The sequence below is a fragment of the Watersipora subatra genome, chromosome 2 (assembly GCF_963576615.1).
Source record: "Watersipora subatra chromosome 2, tzWatSuba1.1, whole genome shotgun sequence".
Classification (NCBI taxonomy): domain Eukaryota; kingdom Metazoa; phylum Bryozoa; class Gymnolaemata; order Cheilostomatida; family Watersiporidae; genus Watersipora; species Watersipora subatra.
The window spans coordinates 28,701,594-28,719,551 of NC_088709.1; the positions used below are offsets into that span (position 1 = coordinate 28,701,594).

Consider the following 17,958-nt stretch of genomic DNA (forward strand, 5'->3'; position numbering starts at 1 on the left):
TGCAAGAGTTTTATTGTATGGCTGTACATTGCTAAAATAATATTGAACAGTGTTTTATACTTTTCAGTTTTTATTTTAAAGTCAACAATACCATGAAGATTAGTGTGAACGTTGGAAAAGGAAAAAATGGAAAACCTTCGTTTACTTATATTATCTAACTAGGTGAATGGCATCAGTTTGACGTAGTGCTAAAAGGGATAGCAAAAGCGAGTCCAAAAGTGCCAAGCCGGAAGAAGATAATAAAAAAGGAAAACGAAGACAAAATTAGAATTGAGTTTAGCGCAAGATTAAAACCTATTTTTTAGTATTTGTTTAGTAAGGTAAATTCATTTGAGTTAAATTGGAAGTTTATGTTGTGTTACATAGCTTCACAACAGTGTAGTGTACCTGCATGTGTTGTCGTCGAGTCTCTCTCACACCACTGTTGGTTGCTACGCCTGTCTCAAAAGTAAGAGCTCCCTGCAGCACTGTATATACCAAGTTACATTTTATACACAGTGCTACTTTGTTAGCGTAGGTAGGAATTAGAACCATAAAAACATGTTCTTCCATCGAATATCCTGTTTTAGGTGTTCTTTTCAGAGGATGGGAACAGATTAATTTGTATTTAGTTATTTTATATAGGAAATATTGCTTTGAGATATGAAAAAATTGATGTACGAGTTCAGTTCCGGAACGAATCAAGCTGTTTGTAGAGGTATGATTGTACATTCTCTTTGAACCGTGTTTATTAGCCTTATCCCTATATCTTGACCTCTGCAGATCACTCAAGCTGCTCAAGGACTGGCAGCTGGCACCAACCTGCAGGTGGCATATGGTGATTATATGATAAACTATACCCTGGAGAAGGCACCTGGTGCAGATGAAGGCATGGAGGGCCAGGGTCTCAGTGAGCAGGCACTAGAGCCGGCGGAAACTGCGATTCAGGTAGTTCAATCACTCGATGCTGGCCAACCAATGGAAGTGACACACATAGAAACGGGGTCTATGGACACAGCTGGTGGAATGCTCTTGTCTGACAAATAGCTATCGTGTGTCCATTTTCTCTTTCATATTATTAAACCTCTATTCTTGTTTCTTATCTATTTATTGTTTGAAGTTGTCCGCTATCACAGCTGTAATTCGGCAAAGTTCTCAATACCCATTAAAAAGTATAATGATTTTGAAGGTTACTGACCCTTTTTTCTGTGAAGTATCTTAGTTATACTGTATATACAGATAGGCTTGATTAAATTGATATTTATACGTTCCTATATTCATTTATTTCCTACAGAGTTTATGTCAATCAGCACCGAGATTCAAAGTTCAAGGACTCTGTATTCTAGCAATTCAGTAGGCTCATGGTTTGGTATTTGTGTACATTGAAGGAATGTATTTAGCCTGGTTTTTCAAATATGTAAATAAATTTGCAATAGTAACAACTCATTGTTTGCATGGTTATCAATAAGAGCTACACTCTATTGAATGTTATTCCTCACCACGAAAAGGAATATAACCAAGCACTGAGTTGAAAGATTGTTTTTAAAATATGTAGGCCTATGTATAAACCTGAAATCAGAGACGTTTCTCCCGGCTGCAAAGAATTAAAAATACCAACACTAGAGTTAGCAGTTAGTTGTTTTCAAATACTTTAAATGTCTTTGTTTAGTTTGTATGCGCTTGAGATATTCTTGTTTCAGCTTAACTTGATGTAGTTATTCTAGGTTTTATGTCATGCACTTGACAGGTGAACGCAGACTAAGGGATAAGCGAGAAGATGCAGTGGTTAGCTTTATCATAGCATATCTTTTATAACATGTTTATATCATAGCATATCTTTTATAACATGTTTATATCATAGCATATCTTTTATAACATGTTTATATCATAGCATATCTTTTATAACATGTTTATATCATAGCATATCTTTTATAACATGTTTATATCATAGCATATCTTTTATAACATGTTTATATCATAGCATATCTTTTATAACATGTTTATATCATAGCATATCTTTTATAACATGTTTATATCATAGCATATCTTTTATAACATGTTTATATCATAGCATATCTTTTATAACATGTTTATATCATAGCATATCTTTTATAACATGTTTATATCATAGCATATCTTTTATAACATGTTTATATCATAGCATATCTTTTATAACATGTTTATATCATAGCATATCTTTTATAACATGTTTATATCATAGCATATCTTTTATAACATGTTTACAGAAGCAAATTTCCAAACAGGCAAAAATTAAATCCAGAATATGCTAAAATTATTGAGCTAACAAATTATTCTCCACCACAGTAGGAAGACAACTCCGTGTTCAGAATAATTTGTTTTATAAAATACATGTTTTGCTAAGCCTAATATTAGCTTGTTGAAGGCTGGTGGATTGCACAATTTGGTTGCAATATTAAGTAAAACTAGGGCTAGTGCATTGTTGGAAAGCCTGGTTCTTACGCTGAAGTAAACTGTAGCATGCATAATTAAACTTGCAGTGGGTTGCTGATTGAGGGTGTGAGCCACTGTAGCAAGCTTATCAATAAATTAAAAATTTTACCAGTTTATGGAGAAAATTAGTAATTTGGGAATTGTTCAGCCCATTCTGCACTGCATATGCCAAGGGTTCTATCATAGAGGCGTATCACCATACCAATAGCTATCCGCTCCTTGCTGCTGCTTGAGTGTCCCTACACTGATACTGTCTAGGGTACGGTATTGCTGTTGAACTTCTTCGTATGCGTCTAATGGTAGAGTACTCGCTTTATCTGGGTGTGGAGGCAACTCTGGTGGATCCGCGTAATCGTCTATATTACTAACAGGTATGTTCAGATCTTGATCTGGTGGAGTAAACTCGCTCATTTTACCAGACCAATCACGCTTTACAACAGCGTAGTCATATGACTCTACGCTGTCCCTCCTTTTTTCACAAGAGCCTGTGGTCAGACCGTATTTAATATCTTCAATGTCAGACAGTTCAGAATTTTCTTCTAGTAACTCCTCAGGGCTGCGGGTTTTTACTAGGGAAAGGCTGGACATCGTATCACTGTCACTTGAAGATTCGCTGTCAAAACATTTCAAGCTTTCATCAAGAATTGATTCTGTTTGTGGCTTCTGGTCAAAAAAATTATTTAACTCGTCTATGTTTGTAATTGGCAACTCTTCTGCGAATTCGTCGACCGGTTTTAAAGCGGCCGGGTCTATGTCATATTCTCTTAAAGTTTGTTCATTGTCTTCAATGGAAGTCTCTGATCTGTGGCCCACTGACCGAGGTGTTTGCGATGGCTGACTTTCTTCTTCTAGCTTAGGATCTGCCCCGACAGGCATCTCAAAGTGTTCGTAGTCTATGCTCCAGATCGATCCAGGTAATTCTTTCATTTTTTCTTTCTTTTTGCCTTTTTTACTGCTTGTCTGGTTTGGATTGTTTATATTGGGGTCGGAATGAACGAACCGCTTTCCCATACCTCGTAGGCTGGCATTTATGTTAGACATTCGCTGGTTATTTGCATCAAAAAGCTCATCTCGGTGACTGCTGCTGCCTACTGCGTGTAGTCTCTCTCCTTCAAACTGCACTAACGCTGTCCTTGCTATTTTAAGGCTCTTTGACCGCTCCTGTTCTTCTTTTGCACTTCGCTTTAATATTGGTTTCTTTGTGCCCTTTTGTTCAGTAGGCAATGGGTGCAATGTCTAAAACAAATGCATATGACTACAATATAGTGTCTTATTATGCATAGTTGAATATCAAATTAATATCTTATTTTCTGCTCTTTTCCGATTTCTAGATTTTAAATACTAGTTATATAGCAGCCCATTATATCATTTAGTCTTATAATATTTAACATAAATGTAATTATTATATTAATCCTAAAGAGTTGACAATTAAATAATAAAATAGTAGTGTCCAGATAAGTATGAATGATCTAGAAAAGTATTCCTCTTCATATGTTTCTCAACTACTTGGTGTTCTGAACTTGACCGTTAGGCCACATCTGCTCTAATATACCAGAAAAAATGCTAATATTTTTCTGAAAGCAGAAGCTGTGTACACATTTGTAAGAGCATTTTAGCACAAACAATAACTCTGTGAATTTGGCTGGACATGTCTGAATCCAATAGCAAAGAAAACTAGACAACTGGAGACATGCCCTGTGGCAGAAAGCGATTTAAAGTTGGTTGTAATTCCTGTCACCACCGGTAGCCTTTTTGGGGACTGAGCCCCAGCCTGTTGTTAGCAGGTGAAGCGCACTAGACCATAAGGTCATGGCTGCTTTAATATACAGGAAAGAATACACAAAATAAAGCCTGTAAACTGAGAAAACTAAAGGACTTGGGCTAGAGGTGTAGTAGCAGCAATAAAAATAAACGAAGACCTTGCACTAAGCAGATTGTCATGCAAATGTATAGCCTTAGCTAACCGATATCTTAAAAGAAAGAAACTGAGTAGCGAGTACGGGGTGTGCTGATTACGTAGCGTGGGTGTGTAGCTATCGGATATATAGATGCTAAAATATATTCACGTTTTTTTGTCACAAAGGTGAGAAAGTACTAGAATGAAAATTTTCTGTCTACTCATAACATAGAACTAAATGTAAGAGCAGCTCTGACTATGTCATACCCATAGATGAAGCAATGGATGTTGCCATAGTATTAGCCGCATAGTCGTGGTCCTCGGGCTGCAAAACATTGTGTGCCGCGTATTCAAGCATTTTGAAAGCATCATCACGTGCCTTCTGATTCCAGCCAAACAGTTTTATGCAAAATTTTAAATCTTTAGATCAGTTAAAGATGAACTTGTACAAAATTCCAATAGAGTTAATCAGAAAGTATTGATATTTCTCTATCACTTATAATAGTTGTTTATGTGTGAAGTGGTCTGACTGTCAGGATGTTTTAAAATTAAAATAGAGAAAACTTGATCGCACGCAATTAAAATGCTTGGATCAAGCGAAAGTGCGATTATGATGTATATAGTTTCAAAAAGACCTACAGATTAAAAACTTGTAATGGCGGAATTTGAACACAATAGCTGATATCAACTACAGCACCGATAGCAACTAGTGACATCATTTCATACGTGTTTTTCTTCTGAGCGTTTTAACTGTGATCAAGTTCTGTCAATTTTAACCTTGAAACATCCTTGCAGTCAGATCACCTCAAACATCCAAAACAATTGCAAATGATAGAAAAATGTCAATACTTTTTGATAAAGTCTATTGAAATTTTGTGTAAATTCATCCTTATTTATTTTTTAGCTTGTCAGCAAAATGTTTTATACAACTGTCTCTGCAACATGTTCGCTTATAAAGCAATTATAAGGAGATTTAAAAGCCTATAACTTTTAAAACTTATGCAATGGCCTATTTTCTAAATCGAAAGCTAGAGTTTCCTGCTCGCAACTATTTGTCACAGGAGACTAGGCTTGCCATACCCTTTGTTCGCCTTCATTCACTACAAACATAGCACTGTGCTGTGCTTGAGAATGTGGTGTCCTGCTTCTGCGAGGAGATTCAGGAAATCTTCTGGGAGACCCACCATTGTGTACAGGCTGATTTTTTCTATATATCTGCAATGAGCAAAGATGAACTTTATGTGAATTTTTACAAGCAACACTGATTAATATGGCTCAATGGTTACAGTTACCCAGAATTCAGTGATTACATGTTCAAGGTCATGGAAATGTGACAACAACATATATGTTGTGGCGGTAACGCCACTGATTTCCTTTTTACTTTTCAATTGAAACTCCACTGCGTGACCATTGATGTTGCAACTGGTAATCTTATTGGTGATGGTCAATTCTCATGTGATATGACAGACAAAGTGGTCTTTTACTTGGTAACTATGTAGCCTAATAATCAGAAAGTATGTATCCTAATCATCGAAAATTACAGATCCTAGTAAACGGAAACTACGTATCCTAGTAATTGGAAACTACAGATCCTAGTAATCGGAAACTACAGATCCTAGTAATTGGTAACTACAGATCCTAGTAATTGGAAACTACAGATTCTAGTAAACGGAAACTACAGATCCTAGTAATTGGAAACTACAGATCCTAGTAAACGGAAACTACATATCCTAGTAATTGGAAACTACAGATCCTAGTACAGTGGACCTCGGTTTTCGAACGACTTGCAGTTCGAACAAATCGGAGTCCGAACAAAAAATTCAAGAAATTCTTGCTTCGTAGTTCGAACAAAAATCGGAGTTCGAACGCCGGTACGACGCGTGAGTGCGTATGTGAGGGTGGGATGCTGAGTGGCGTACGGGTGTAGATCGCTCTCTCCGTGACCAACTGTTGTAGCATTGTCCGAGATTAAACAAATGTGTAGCAAATGGGCCGAGTTACAGAATTTCGTCGAACTCCACCACCCCGATAAAGCTGCAGCCACCAGAGTCATCAATGACTTTAACGACACTATCATGAACCACTTCCGAAAAGTGCTAAAAAGAAGGCAGAAGCAAGTGTCATTGGATAGATATTTTAAGAGAAAAAAACATCCTGTAGCCGAGTAAAAAATCCTATTCATAATTCTTTTCTTTATCCTTTTTTTTATTTTTACACGTTCATGTTAGCGTAATCTTTCGTATGGAAGATTACGACAACGCGAACGTACGATCAGCCTGGGTTACATTTATGTTTATGTTATTTGTGTCTTTGCCATTTTGCTTAACATTTTCTGAGATATACATTGCTTTTTATGTGTTGGTCAGCATTTTAATGTGCAATTTCATGCATAAAATAATGTATAAAATACTAAAAAGGTAAACATCCAGGGTGTTGGAACGGATTAAAACTTATATATATTAATTCTAATGGGAAAACCTGTTTTGGATCTCAAACAACTCGGTTTTCGATCAACCTTCTGGAACGGATTGTGTTTGAGAACCGAGGTTCCACTGTAATTGGAAACTATAGATTCTAGTAATTGAAAACTACAGATTCTAGTAGTTGGAAACTACAGATCCTAATAATTGGAACCTATAGATCCTAATAATTGGAAACTACAGATCCTAGTAATCGGAAACTAAACAGATCCTAGTAATTAGAAACTACAGATTTAGTATATATATAAGTATGATTGGGTGAACTTCTTACCATCCTGACTAAAAATAAAGCTCATAATAACTGTTTGAAACATCAATCTATTGCAACACTGGGTCAACACTAAATTCTGCTAATCATTTTTACAATTGCTGCAGTTACAGAAGATTAGATTTTAGAGGAGGTCAGAAATGGGTGAAACTCAAGGAACTGTGATGTAAATCTTTTTTACCAGGTTTAGTATAGTATAGTTTTAGTTAGTCAGTAAGGTTGAGTCATATCTGGAGGCATACAGTGATGTTATCATGACTGTGGTACTGCTTAACAGTTCAAGTATAAAATAACCAGATTATCCTATGTAGCCAAGTGAGAGATGACCTTTGAAAATTACTACCATACCGGTGTGAACAGAACATTTGAGACAAGCATCAACCAGTTCAAGAGTTGTATAATTCACAGACAGATGTCTAGTACCAGTCTATGAGTAAATTTAGATACTTACATGTTTCCGAGCCTGATTTGGGCCCAAATATCTTGCACCATTTTCAAAATTTGATGATCTACAAATGTTTGATCTATAACCATTAAGCGACTGAACAAAAGGTGGAAAATAGCATTAGCCTAAAACCGTTATGAATAACTTGCGAAATAAATACTATTCAAGTTCGAATCATTCATAAGGAGTTATCTGATCTTGGAATCCGCTTTTGGGTCGGAAAATCAGTCCGTTCATAGTGACTACAATGTGATGAAAAATAATAAAGTTAGTTAAACTAACTATAAGATTAAAGTTAAACATTTGTCCTGCTGGCCACATTTTAAAATGAAGTAAATAGCTATAGTGAAGATCTATGCTATTGCTATGCTATTGCTGAAGATCTCTAAGTGAAAAATAGAATATTGCTGTTATGCATGTCAGACAAAAAACTGGAAAATCACGAAAAACTATTTGTGTTGTTTCATATAAAATATTCATCACTATTAATACCTTTTAATTCTATTAATAATTTAATAAATAGTTGAACTTTTATTAAGGTTTTTTCAGTTTTATGACAGATTCAATCCATGAGAGTGCATTTTAAGACCATTTGTTACAATCAATGAGCAAGCAGAATTTTTGGCAATGTTGTCAGTTGTGGGGTAGAAAGAGTTATTTACACATTGTAGGTAATCAACATATGAGCAGACAATTCCTGTCCAGCATCAGACCATCGGAGCTGAGAGTCATTTAGCAGGCAACCTTGAAAGAAATGATAAGGCTAATCATACACAAAAATATAGAGGACAATAATAGCTATTGTTTTACACTCTCCTTTGCGATGGTTCATTTTCTCAAACAGCCAGTTTACCTAATACTTTACTCTCTACTTGCTCAAAGTAATGATTCTTTAGTTATGAGAAGCTTTATAGTCATATTATAGCCAAAGCTACAATTTGTGCAACTGGCGGTTAAAAATACAATCCAAAGCAATATATTACATAAATATATAAAGAGTATTCTCTTACTGTTGGATATCAATGAGTTTATAACTAGACGGTGACAACATTAATTTATATATATATAAAAATACATATAAAATATGTATATAAATAAATGTATATATATAATTAAATATATATAATTAAATATATATATACATTTATTGGACAGACTAGAATCATTTAATAAAAAATTGTTCTACCTGCGGTGCCACCAAAAAATTTTAATAAAAAGTTATTTATGACTTATATGATAAATATATATAGACCTATTTTAAGCCTTCGGCAATTATTTTGTCAACCTGTTTCAGACAAATAAATATTTTACACAATGTAAAATAAATGAAATCTTAAATCATTTCTTTTGCCAATAAACTGACCTTGTAAGTTGAGTTGCAATATTTTTTTTAGAATAGGCCGACCCTTTGAGCCGATCTACTTTAATACTCTCCTCATAGTTTCTCTTCTTCCAGAGACACACAATTGACAAGCTGACTATTGCTCCCATGAGAAGGGCTCCTATGCACCCTCCAGTTATCCAATAGACAAGATTAATGTCTATAGCACTCGTACGATGTTGTGACACTGTACTGCCTTCTAATTCCTCAAAAGACACTGCAATCAACATAGCAAGTTTACTATAGTTTCTCTTACTCCACAAGTTATGAAGACACATAGCATTGGCTGCATGCTGCAAGCACTCTTATCAGGGTCCCTAATATATACTAGACAAGTGACACTTTTATTGTATCAGTAAGGAAGATGGCAGACCAGCTCTCCCACCCCTAAAATGTTAATTTTTTTACAAAAGTTTGTTAGTAACATGTGAATCTTGTATTATGCAATTAGCATTAATCTTTACTATAATATGAGCAACGTTTGTCCGTTTGTCTTAAGCCACTGTAAAGGTTTGAAAAAAATTATGGCATCATTTTTTAATTCAAAATTTTTTTTTCTCCAATCAAATTTTTTTTTCGAATATCTTTTTTCAAATAAAAATAACATTTGAAAAAAAGGATGGCATCATACTGGTTTTGAGCTAAGGCAATCGGCTTATGGGCCAAGCATGCTACTATCAGCACCACTCGACCCCCTTGCTGCATTTTGGAATACTTGTGCAGATAATTATTACACCTGATGACCTCTCCCGGTGCACAGGACCTTCAGGGTACTAGCCTTTACTATAACAAGGGCCGGTCCAAATGTCTGTTCAAAGCCGCAATTGAGGGTTGTTAAGAAAAAATTGACATTGCATGGGATTCGAACTTCTTTTTTAATGATTGGGATTAAAAAGCCAGCGATCTATACGTCTCCGTCTCTATAAGTTACATTACTTACTCCCTCACAGACGCAGTTAGCCAGTATAGACTATTTACATTGTTAAATTGATATAGTGAGCAGTTGGAAATAACCCTTATGGCCACTAGCGCCAGTTTATTCATGAGTTGAACCCCAGCCTGTTGTTCAGAGGTCAGGCACTCGAGATAGCCTCTAGTCTGTGCTCTTGCTTAACATTGTCACCTAATTTAAACCCTATTAGTAGACACGCAGGGATTCCTTTGGAACTCGATTGCAGCTTGTCAGCACTTGGGGGTCATAATAAATGTATGAGCACATGGTTTTTTTCTGAAAGCATACCAACCTTTGTTGTAATAGTTATCCAACCATTTATAATTTTTTTTTAAATCAATCGAGCCTGTTATTGATTTAGCTTTTGTGATGATTTGACATTAATTAAATTTAAAATTATGAAATATAATATTTGCTACCATTTCTCTTCTAACAGTAACTGCATGACATCAATGATATACAGCCCCTACATATGGGGGCTGTATATCATTGATTACATAATGCTTGTCAAAACATAATGTACTTTTGCCACAAGCCCTCACTCATGTAAATAAAATATTTCATGCTATAGCAAAGCTGTATAGTATTCCTACATCTAAAACTGTTTATGTAAGGATTTTCATCATTATGCACTAGTGATAAAATAATGCAATATAAATTTTTAGTATCTTTATAAATTAGTCATATATAAATAATAACATATAATAGTTGCTTATATTGTAGATCAACTGGCCATTATAGCTCAGTGGCTAGAGCGCCTGTCTCGTAAACAGGAGGTCATGAGTTCAATCCTCATTGGTGGCTTCACTTGCTTTTACTTGCAATGACTGAGTTACATAATCAATGATGTAAGTCTTCAAGCTTCACATCTCTTTTGTGATGCTGTCAGCAAGATATTGTCTCAAAGCTTTGACAACAGAAAATGTTGTGAACAACTAATAAAAATGCTTTCTGTATAAATTAACAAAATCATGTCACTACTTTTGATTTCTCTACACGTGGACTAGACTGATAACTATACAGATTATCGTTGTTTTATCAGGTGCTTTTCTACTGCTTGATAAGATAACTCCTAATATAATCCATGTTACCTTACATGTACTGTTACTAACCTTGCGTGACACCCTGTATCTTGAAGGCTACGCACACCTCCTTTTTATCTAGCTCTGGATTTGTACACTTATAACTGACTTTTACAAGCCGACCATCGACGACGCTGTAGTTTCCTTTCTCTATCTAAATCATACATTGCATAACTCTATGATTTAGAAAACAGTTGAGCAGAGTTATAACCACAACATTTTGGTTGCTGCACTTCCTAAATAAGTTTTTGGAAATTTTCCTTGCTGCTATCGCTCTTTGCCAAAGCATTCTTTTTACCCGCTCTCTCCGTATCATATGCCTATAATTATAATCCTATTCTGAACTGTTGTGTCCGGCAAACATAACAGAGTTAAACATCTATCTAGAGTTGATTTGTGCAAAATAAATGCTCAAGGTCAAACACACTCCACAACATCTTTTAAGTTGTTATATTCATACTCGCCAGTCCTTCTAAAAGATTGAGTGAGACATTTGATACATGCTGCCGCACTACTCTGATTAGCAAATCACTATTATATTCTTTCTTCCATTGATAGCAATAATTTTTATCATTTTATCATAATTTCTACGACCTTATTGGCTTTGTGCACTGCTTGTAGGCAAAGTTAATTTGTAAGTAATTCGTAATCGTTCGTAATCATTGAAAGCATTAGTAAGATATTCAAGCTGTTTTTATCAATAATTAAACATTGAAAATTTTCAACAAGAAAATAACTTTCGTATAAAAGAGACACACTATGGATACCTGCAGATATGTGGAATTTGACGGAGCTTTGACATAGATAGTAAAAACACTGGATGGCAGCTTAAACCAGCCATTGTCATCTTCAAACTCTGTGGTTAATGCTTGCGTATTGCAGCTCCATAGGTCTGTTTCCGTGGTAACTAATTCTCTCACTGAAAAATAGTAAAATTAGTTTTAGGCAAAACTCCATCATTAGAGAAAGGTTTTAAATGACCGAAAATTAATAATGTGATAGTCAAATAAAACAAAACTAAATTTTAAAGATTTATTTAGTTATATCTATTTAATTATTTCAACAGATTCTTTTTAGATATTATGAAAATGTTTCTAAGATAAGGTTGTTTTTTGTTTATGTACATGTATTTAGTATTACATGTAATCTCGCACAATTGATACACAATTCAAGAACTAAAAAAGAAACAGTACAGTTTTATGAATTGAAATTAAACCATTTAAAACCTAGAATTAAAAAAAAACTTTGTATCTATTGAAATCAACTTTTAGAAAAAAGCCTGTTTTAATTTTCAAAAAAAACTAATATCAGACCACATCAAATACATTTACATTTATGACCATTTTGATTTGGACCATTTTGTTAGAAACCAATTTAGTTAGTAACTCCAATAGAGCGTGTACTGTATTCATTTGTGTTTAAGGCTATTAACTGGTAAGAATTATATAAATAACTTACAGGTAAACCATGTTATCAAAGAATAGAATAAATATGTAGTTTTATATTTATTGTAAACCATACAAAACAATGTTGCAGTGCTATTAAATTCTAGTCTCTCCATAACTTGAGTATTCTACGTAGCTCCTTTTTAAGTTGAGCATTTTATACATAAGTCACTACAATTCAATTGGTTTTATACCGCTATATATGTTAAGTACTCTCCAACTGTTTGTTTTAAGTGATTTCTGAATACAAACTGATCTATAGAGATAGGTAAAACATGTCTATGTCTATATCTACATGTATGTCTATGAGAAGACAAATACCTGGAAGACTCGGATACAGCGTTTCATCAATTATGGAGAATGTAAACAACCTTCCATCATCTCCAACAGTGTAGTTTTCACATTCTACAATATAATTAGTTATTACTTATAGTTAGAGGAACCTGAAGATTGCCTTTACATATTGTAGTGCCTATGAAGTGAAAATGGCTTGTATATTACAATGATTCTTAATAGAGAACACAGCATGCCTAATCTCTGATACTGTACATGTCGTTGTCAACTGACGACTGCGGTACGTTCAGATTGACAAGTCGTAAGCTGGTCTGGAAATAAGCTGAACAGTAAAATATAACATTATTCATAATAAACTTTTAAATATGAAACATAACATTTAAAGTTATACAAGAATCGGAATACTATTTATTTTTAATTTATTTATTTCTTTTCCTTGACTGCAACGAACATTCTTATCGACTACCGCGTGAGCTGAAAAAAATGTGTACTATTACTGTACTTTGGATTTAGGCAACGTAAACGTTGTAGATTTACTGCATACGATTTGTGACTGAAGACATCTCAATAAATATTTCCGGCATATCCAAAGAGTGATCTTTCCAAATCTTTGGATCTTCTCACTCTGCCTATGCTAAATGTTTATTTTATGTCAATTAAAGGTTTCATGATTTTCATGGTCTGCGTCCTCGTTTTTTACATGACAATTACTGGTTCTCAACTCATTTCAACTCACGTGATAGAAACAAATTGTATATGACATCTAACAATCATTTTGGAAATTTTTTTTTTCATTGCTGCTTTAACAATCTTTTACCTAATATATGATTTCTTAACAAAGAAAAGCATTTTAAACGCTATTTGTCAAACCATTTATTCAATTTTAGTGGCTAACTGTTGCCTTTTGTCTTTTTTTGTACCATAATTCTTGTATGGCATAGTTTGAAAATCCTTTCTGTTTGAAATGCTTGAAAACACAACAGATAGAAATGTGTGACAATAGTACTGGAAATAACTGGAATGACATTAATTTTTGTAGTCAACCCTTGATTTTTCGAACTTCACTTCCCTGGACCATCAATTTTTTGGACAGCGTCTGGGGTCCACACAGTTGTCAGGTTCGATCATGTCTGCCCAAAGAATGACAACTTTGACTAATATGTGGCTCGCTTGATAGACGACGCAAGCTATGCGTATGCATGAAATTCTCGCTAGGGTGTTGTACAGTAATTTTCATTTGTTATTATTACTGTTATAATATTATACTGTATCCTGTTGCAGGTATAACCATATTTTACTCTCTCATGCATAATATATATGCATATCGACATGATATCGCACCAAATTGTAGACTAGGACAATATAGACTAAACAGTATTTGCTGTTTAATGCACAGTACAGCACTGTGCATCACTCAATTTCTTATATCCAAAATTTTTCAATGTCTGGGCATGGGCTAGTCTGTATTAGCCTGAACCAATGAGGGTCTCTATACTTTGTTCAAACTTGTGTAATCACTCTTTGCGAACTCAGAAGTTTCGGTTTGATTGTCATATGTTTGAGGCTTAATTGCAAGAGATGACACTTACGCTGTATTACTTTGTATAGAACTTCTCAGTGCAAAAGTGAAGCCACCAATGAGGATTGAACTCATGACCTCCTGTTTACAAGACAGGCGCTCTAGCCACTGAGCTATGGTGGCTGCATGCTACCATTTCATAATATTTTAAAATCGATTATTGTTTTTAAATTAGAATTCTCTAAAGAAAGCTTGTCAAAAAATTTAAAGCTAACAATTCCCTTTCTTTAGACAAAGCCATTTTCCATGCATAACAATTTGACTTGATTGGAAATTCTGATCTACATATCTTTTTACAGAAATATTAACTTTATTATCTTCGTGATAGAATAAGCTAAAGAAAGCTTATCTTATAATATGTTCTGTCCAATCAGAAGACGAAACCCCTACAGAAGGGCATGGAAAACGTCATTATGCCTTTTTCTTTTATATTATGCCCAAAAAACTGAGAATCATGGATTTGTTGATGATTAAAATTTATAGTCATTTAACGTAACTTTCTTCTCATCATAGTATTAATATGTATGTGTGATTTATTGTTTAACATGGAATATTGAGTATCATCTAGACTTGATCAAGATCAGTGCCATCATGCTTATCATAATAATGTGGCAATGCAGTATTAGAAATATTTAATTTTTTTTATTTAGTCCAACTTTGTATGTTACTGATCGTAAAAACAATCCTTAATTTCCTCTAGTAGTAACTAACCATCTTGTGAAAGGAGAGCTGTTGTAGCCACGCTCATTTGGAGAATTGCCACGCTTTGTGCATTATAAGCGGGTGAAGGTTTGCTGATGATCTAAAAATGGCCTGAGACTGTCTGTTTTCAAGTGAGTGACCAAATATTTTAACAGTAATATCCATTTTTTAATAATAAATTTTGAAAATAATCAGTTGACATTTTGTAAATAATAACATCATTAATATGATTATTCTCTGCTCATCTAGCGGTAATTCTTCTTAGAATTTATTGTTTTTGACCAAAGAATAGAAATTATGTTGTAATTTCTGTTTGCATAAATGTTAGAGGACCCTTTTCCACCACTTGCTAGCATTGATTTACAGCTTTTCCATATTCTGAAAAACAACTACTGGCATGTAATTGAAAAGCTAAGGGAAAGCCCAGAAACATGAAACCCTTACTATCACTAGTCCCTGAAACAAATTTTTACTGTTTTGCTCCTTTAGCGCGTACAATTATGCTCTTTTTAACTCGCTACCATTACTAGTAGCAATCATAAATACCTTGAACATTCTTAATACAGTATTTTCTGGAAACACTGAAAGTGCTGTTCAGTTCGGTACATATACACCGACAGTCAAAGTTTTCCCCTTGGTTATCTGCTCCATAGTCTCCGCAAGAGCTCTCCTTGGTACAACTGTCTGAGCTAAGGGTAAACCTGCAGCAGATAGCCAATTAAAATACTTTAACTAACGCAACAATAAGGTACATATTTTCATTTGATTTTAATATTTTTCCGAGTTTTGAGTATTTTGCTAGAACCGATGCATGATTTAGAATAAAGGTTGGCCATTGGTTGGGGTCTTGCGTGCTGTCTATAATCCATTTGTCTGTAATTAGACAGCCTACTCTTGAGCATGACTGTCAGAAGTGAATTTCAAGCACGCTGAGCGAAAAGAAATTTTTTCAAGGTCATCCCCCAGTGACTCACCACTAGTGATTCACAGCTACATGTATAAGTATGCTCATAGACACACATACATATACACAACCAACCAGATCATGGCTTGCATGAGCATTTAAATTGTGGAACCTATTATAGTTGCTGTACTGTATTTCCTCTCACTTTTTACCGCACTGAATACCCGGTGTGTAAGGATGAGAATACTATTGCTTTGGCAGCGTGCTAGAAAATAACAAAAATGACTTTTGTTCGATGCCTTCTAGAAAGATTTTCTACTAGCTTATTTGGAAAAAACTAAAAAAACAACGATATTGGTTTGAGAGTTGAAAAGCATATTTGATTATTCATCGTGTGTGTATGACGGACTGTTAACAACTGCATCAAAGCATGGGATGTACAGTCAACTCTCTGCATACAGTTGCATTTCTTTAGGAGATCTGCTTCTCATATAAAAGCCGTCGACTGTTGGAGCCAATATTTCTATAAGGTTATATCGCATTTTGTTTAATTCATTTCACGGCTCCAAGTTTATACCTTTTTAATAAATTCTGCATGTAGTATTACTTTACGAAACTAGGTAATTTTTTTTAGCTAAATGTGAAATTTTAAACTATATCCAGGAAGCCAAACTGATGTAGTAGCAATCAGTAAGAATGTTTTTATGATTTTTTTACATTAGAGGAATGAGAACAGAAATTTAGGGTCAGCGATATATTAGTTTGCTGACAAAGTGATGAAATAACTTCTTTAAATCTACACTATAACAAGTTTAAAATTGTGTATCTTATAATCGTTATTCTTTTTATGTTTTCAACACGTTAATTTTGATGTTCAATTACAAAACTGAAAAAGCTTTTGTATCATGACTCATTGATGTTGAGAATTATTTTGATGTAGAATACAATATTTGCTAAAATTTTAGTATTCGTAAAGGAATTTGTGAGGGTTCATTTACCTGGCTGTCAATGAGACGGAGTAAGACAATTACAAGGTACTTGCTAAGAAGCTTACGATAATGAACTTAGTGTCTGTTACTTCAAGATCAACTCCCGTTATAAATACTTCAAGTGAGTGTATGGCTTAAGACTTCTAACCATCTAAGATTCCTACTCATAGCAAGAGAAATCCTGCATGGACCTCAAGAACGCCCCCTCACTAAGATTGTGCACATGTGTGTATAAGTACAGGTTAATACCTGCTATCTGTGGTAAATAGCAAGATAATGATTCTGTGCTGTGATGTCAATGTGAAATTAGATGAAAAACCAAACAAATTTTTTATAGATTCTCCAAGTAAATAATTATAGCTAACAATGATTTTATCGGTTAATGAAGTAATAAGGTTAAGTGATGGATTTGTCTTTCTCTGCTCATTGATTTGTAAACTAGGAATGAGTGAGTGCTGGTTTTTTAGATATTCTAAAGGATCAATCATAGGCAATAGACACATATATTCTACTAGCTAATAAGGTTAGTGATGGATTTGTTTTTCCCTGCTGATTGGTTAGCTGGTTTGCATTGCTCATTTAAGTATTCCAAGACTGATATTGCTGCGATGAAAAGGTGAGTGTGTTGATCAATGGAATTTTATATCAGAAGTTATTAAAATTTTATATGTTTTATTCTGTCTGTTGATCTTCTAAGCTAAGCTGCCTAGAAACCGTAGCACCAGCAGAAAGTTTGTCTAGTTAGGCAGCTGCCAGTCTTATGGTCGTTAGCCAAATGCTTTCGAAAGACACCAGAATAAAAGCTTCATAATTTTTAAAATAAAATGATTTACTTGCCAAAGATGAGAGCTCTTAATTGCCAACACTAAAAACAACTGTTAACACTGGCGACAGCTGCCAACACTGAAGACAGCTGCCAGTACTGGAAACAGCTGTCAACACTGGAAACAACTGCCAACATTGGAGACAACTGTCAACACTAAAGACAGCTGCCAACACTAGAGACAGCTGTCAACACTAGAAATAGCTGCCAACACTGGAGACAGCTGCCAACACTGGAAAAAGCTGCCAACACTGAAGACAGCTGCC

General features: G+C 34.5%; 2 protein-coding genes and 2 non-coding genes across 5 annotated transcripts in view; 2 read left to right on the top strand and 2 right to left on the bottom strand.

Annotated features, from left to right (window-relative positions):
* LOC137388701 (uncharacterized) overlaps positions 1–1,425 on the top strand; it is a 57,173-nt gene extending 55,748 nt beyond the window's left edge. For both annotated transcript variants that reach the window (XM_068075157.1, XM_068075158.1), the window contains exon 21: positions 763–1,425. In XM_068075157.1, coding sequence (XP_067931258.1) covers positions 763–1,026 — 264 coding nt within the window. In that variant the 3' untranslated portion in view covers positions 1,027–1,425. The remainder of the gene's footprint in view (positions 1–762) is intronic.
* A 773-nt stretch (positions 1,426–2,198) lies between these two features.
* On the bottom strand, positions 2,199–11,193 carry LOC137387761 (uncharacterized). Its single transcript, XM_068074268.1, has 5 exons — positions 10,987–11,193; positions 8,905–9,139; positions 7,548–7,605; positions 5,429–5,563; positions 2,199–3,687 (listed from the first exon to the last, which is right to left on the bottom strand). The coding sequence occupies exons 2-5, from the start codon at positions 9,030–9,032 to the stop codon at positions 2,632–2,634; spliced, it is 1,377 nt and encodes a 458-aa protein (XP_067930369.1). The 5' UTR covers positions 9,033–9,139; positions 10,987–11,193; the 3' UTR covers positions 2,199–2,631.
* On the top strand, positions 10,606–10,678 carry Trnat-cgu (transfer RNA threonine (anticodon CGU)). Its single transcript has one exon. It is a non-coding gene; the product is annotated as a tRNA-Thr (tRNA).
* Positions 11,194–14,324: 3,131 nt separating the features above from the next.
* Positions 14,325–14,397, bottom strand: Trnat-ugu (transfer RNA threonine (anticodon UGU)). Its single transcript has one exon. It is a non-coding gene; the product is annotated as a tRNA-Thr (tRNA).
* Between the last annotated feature and the right edge of the window lie 3,561 nt (positions 14,398–17,958).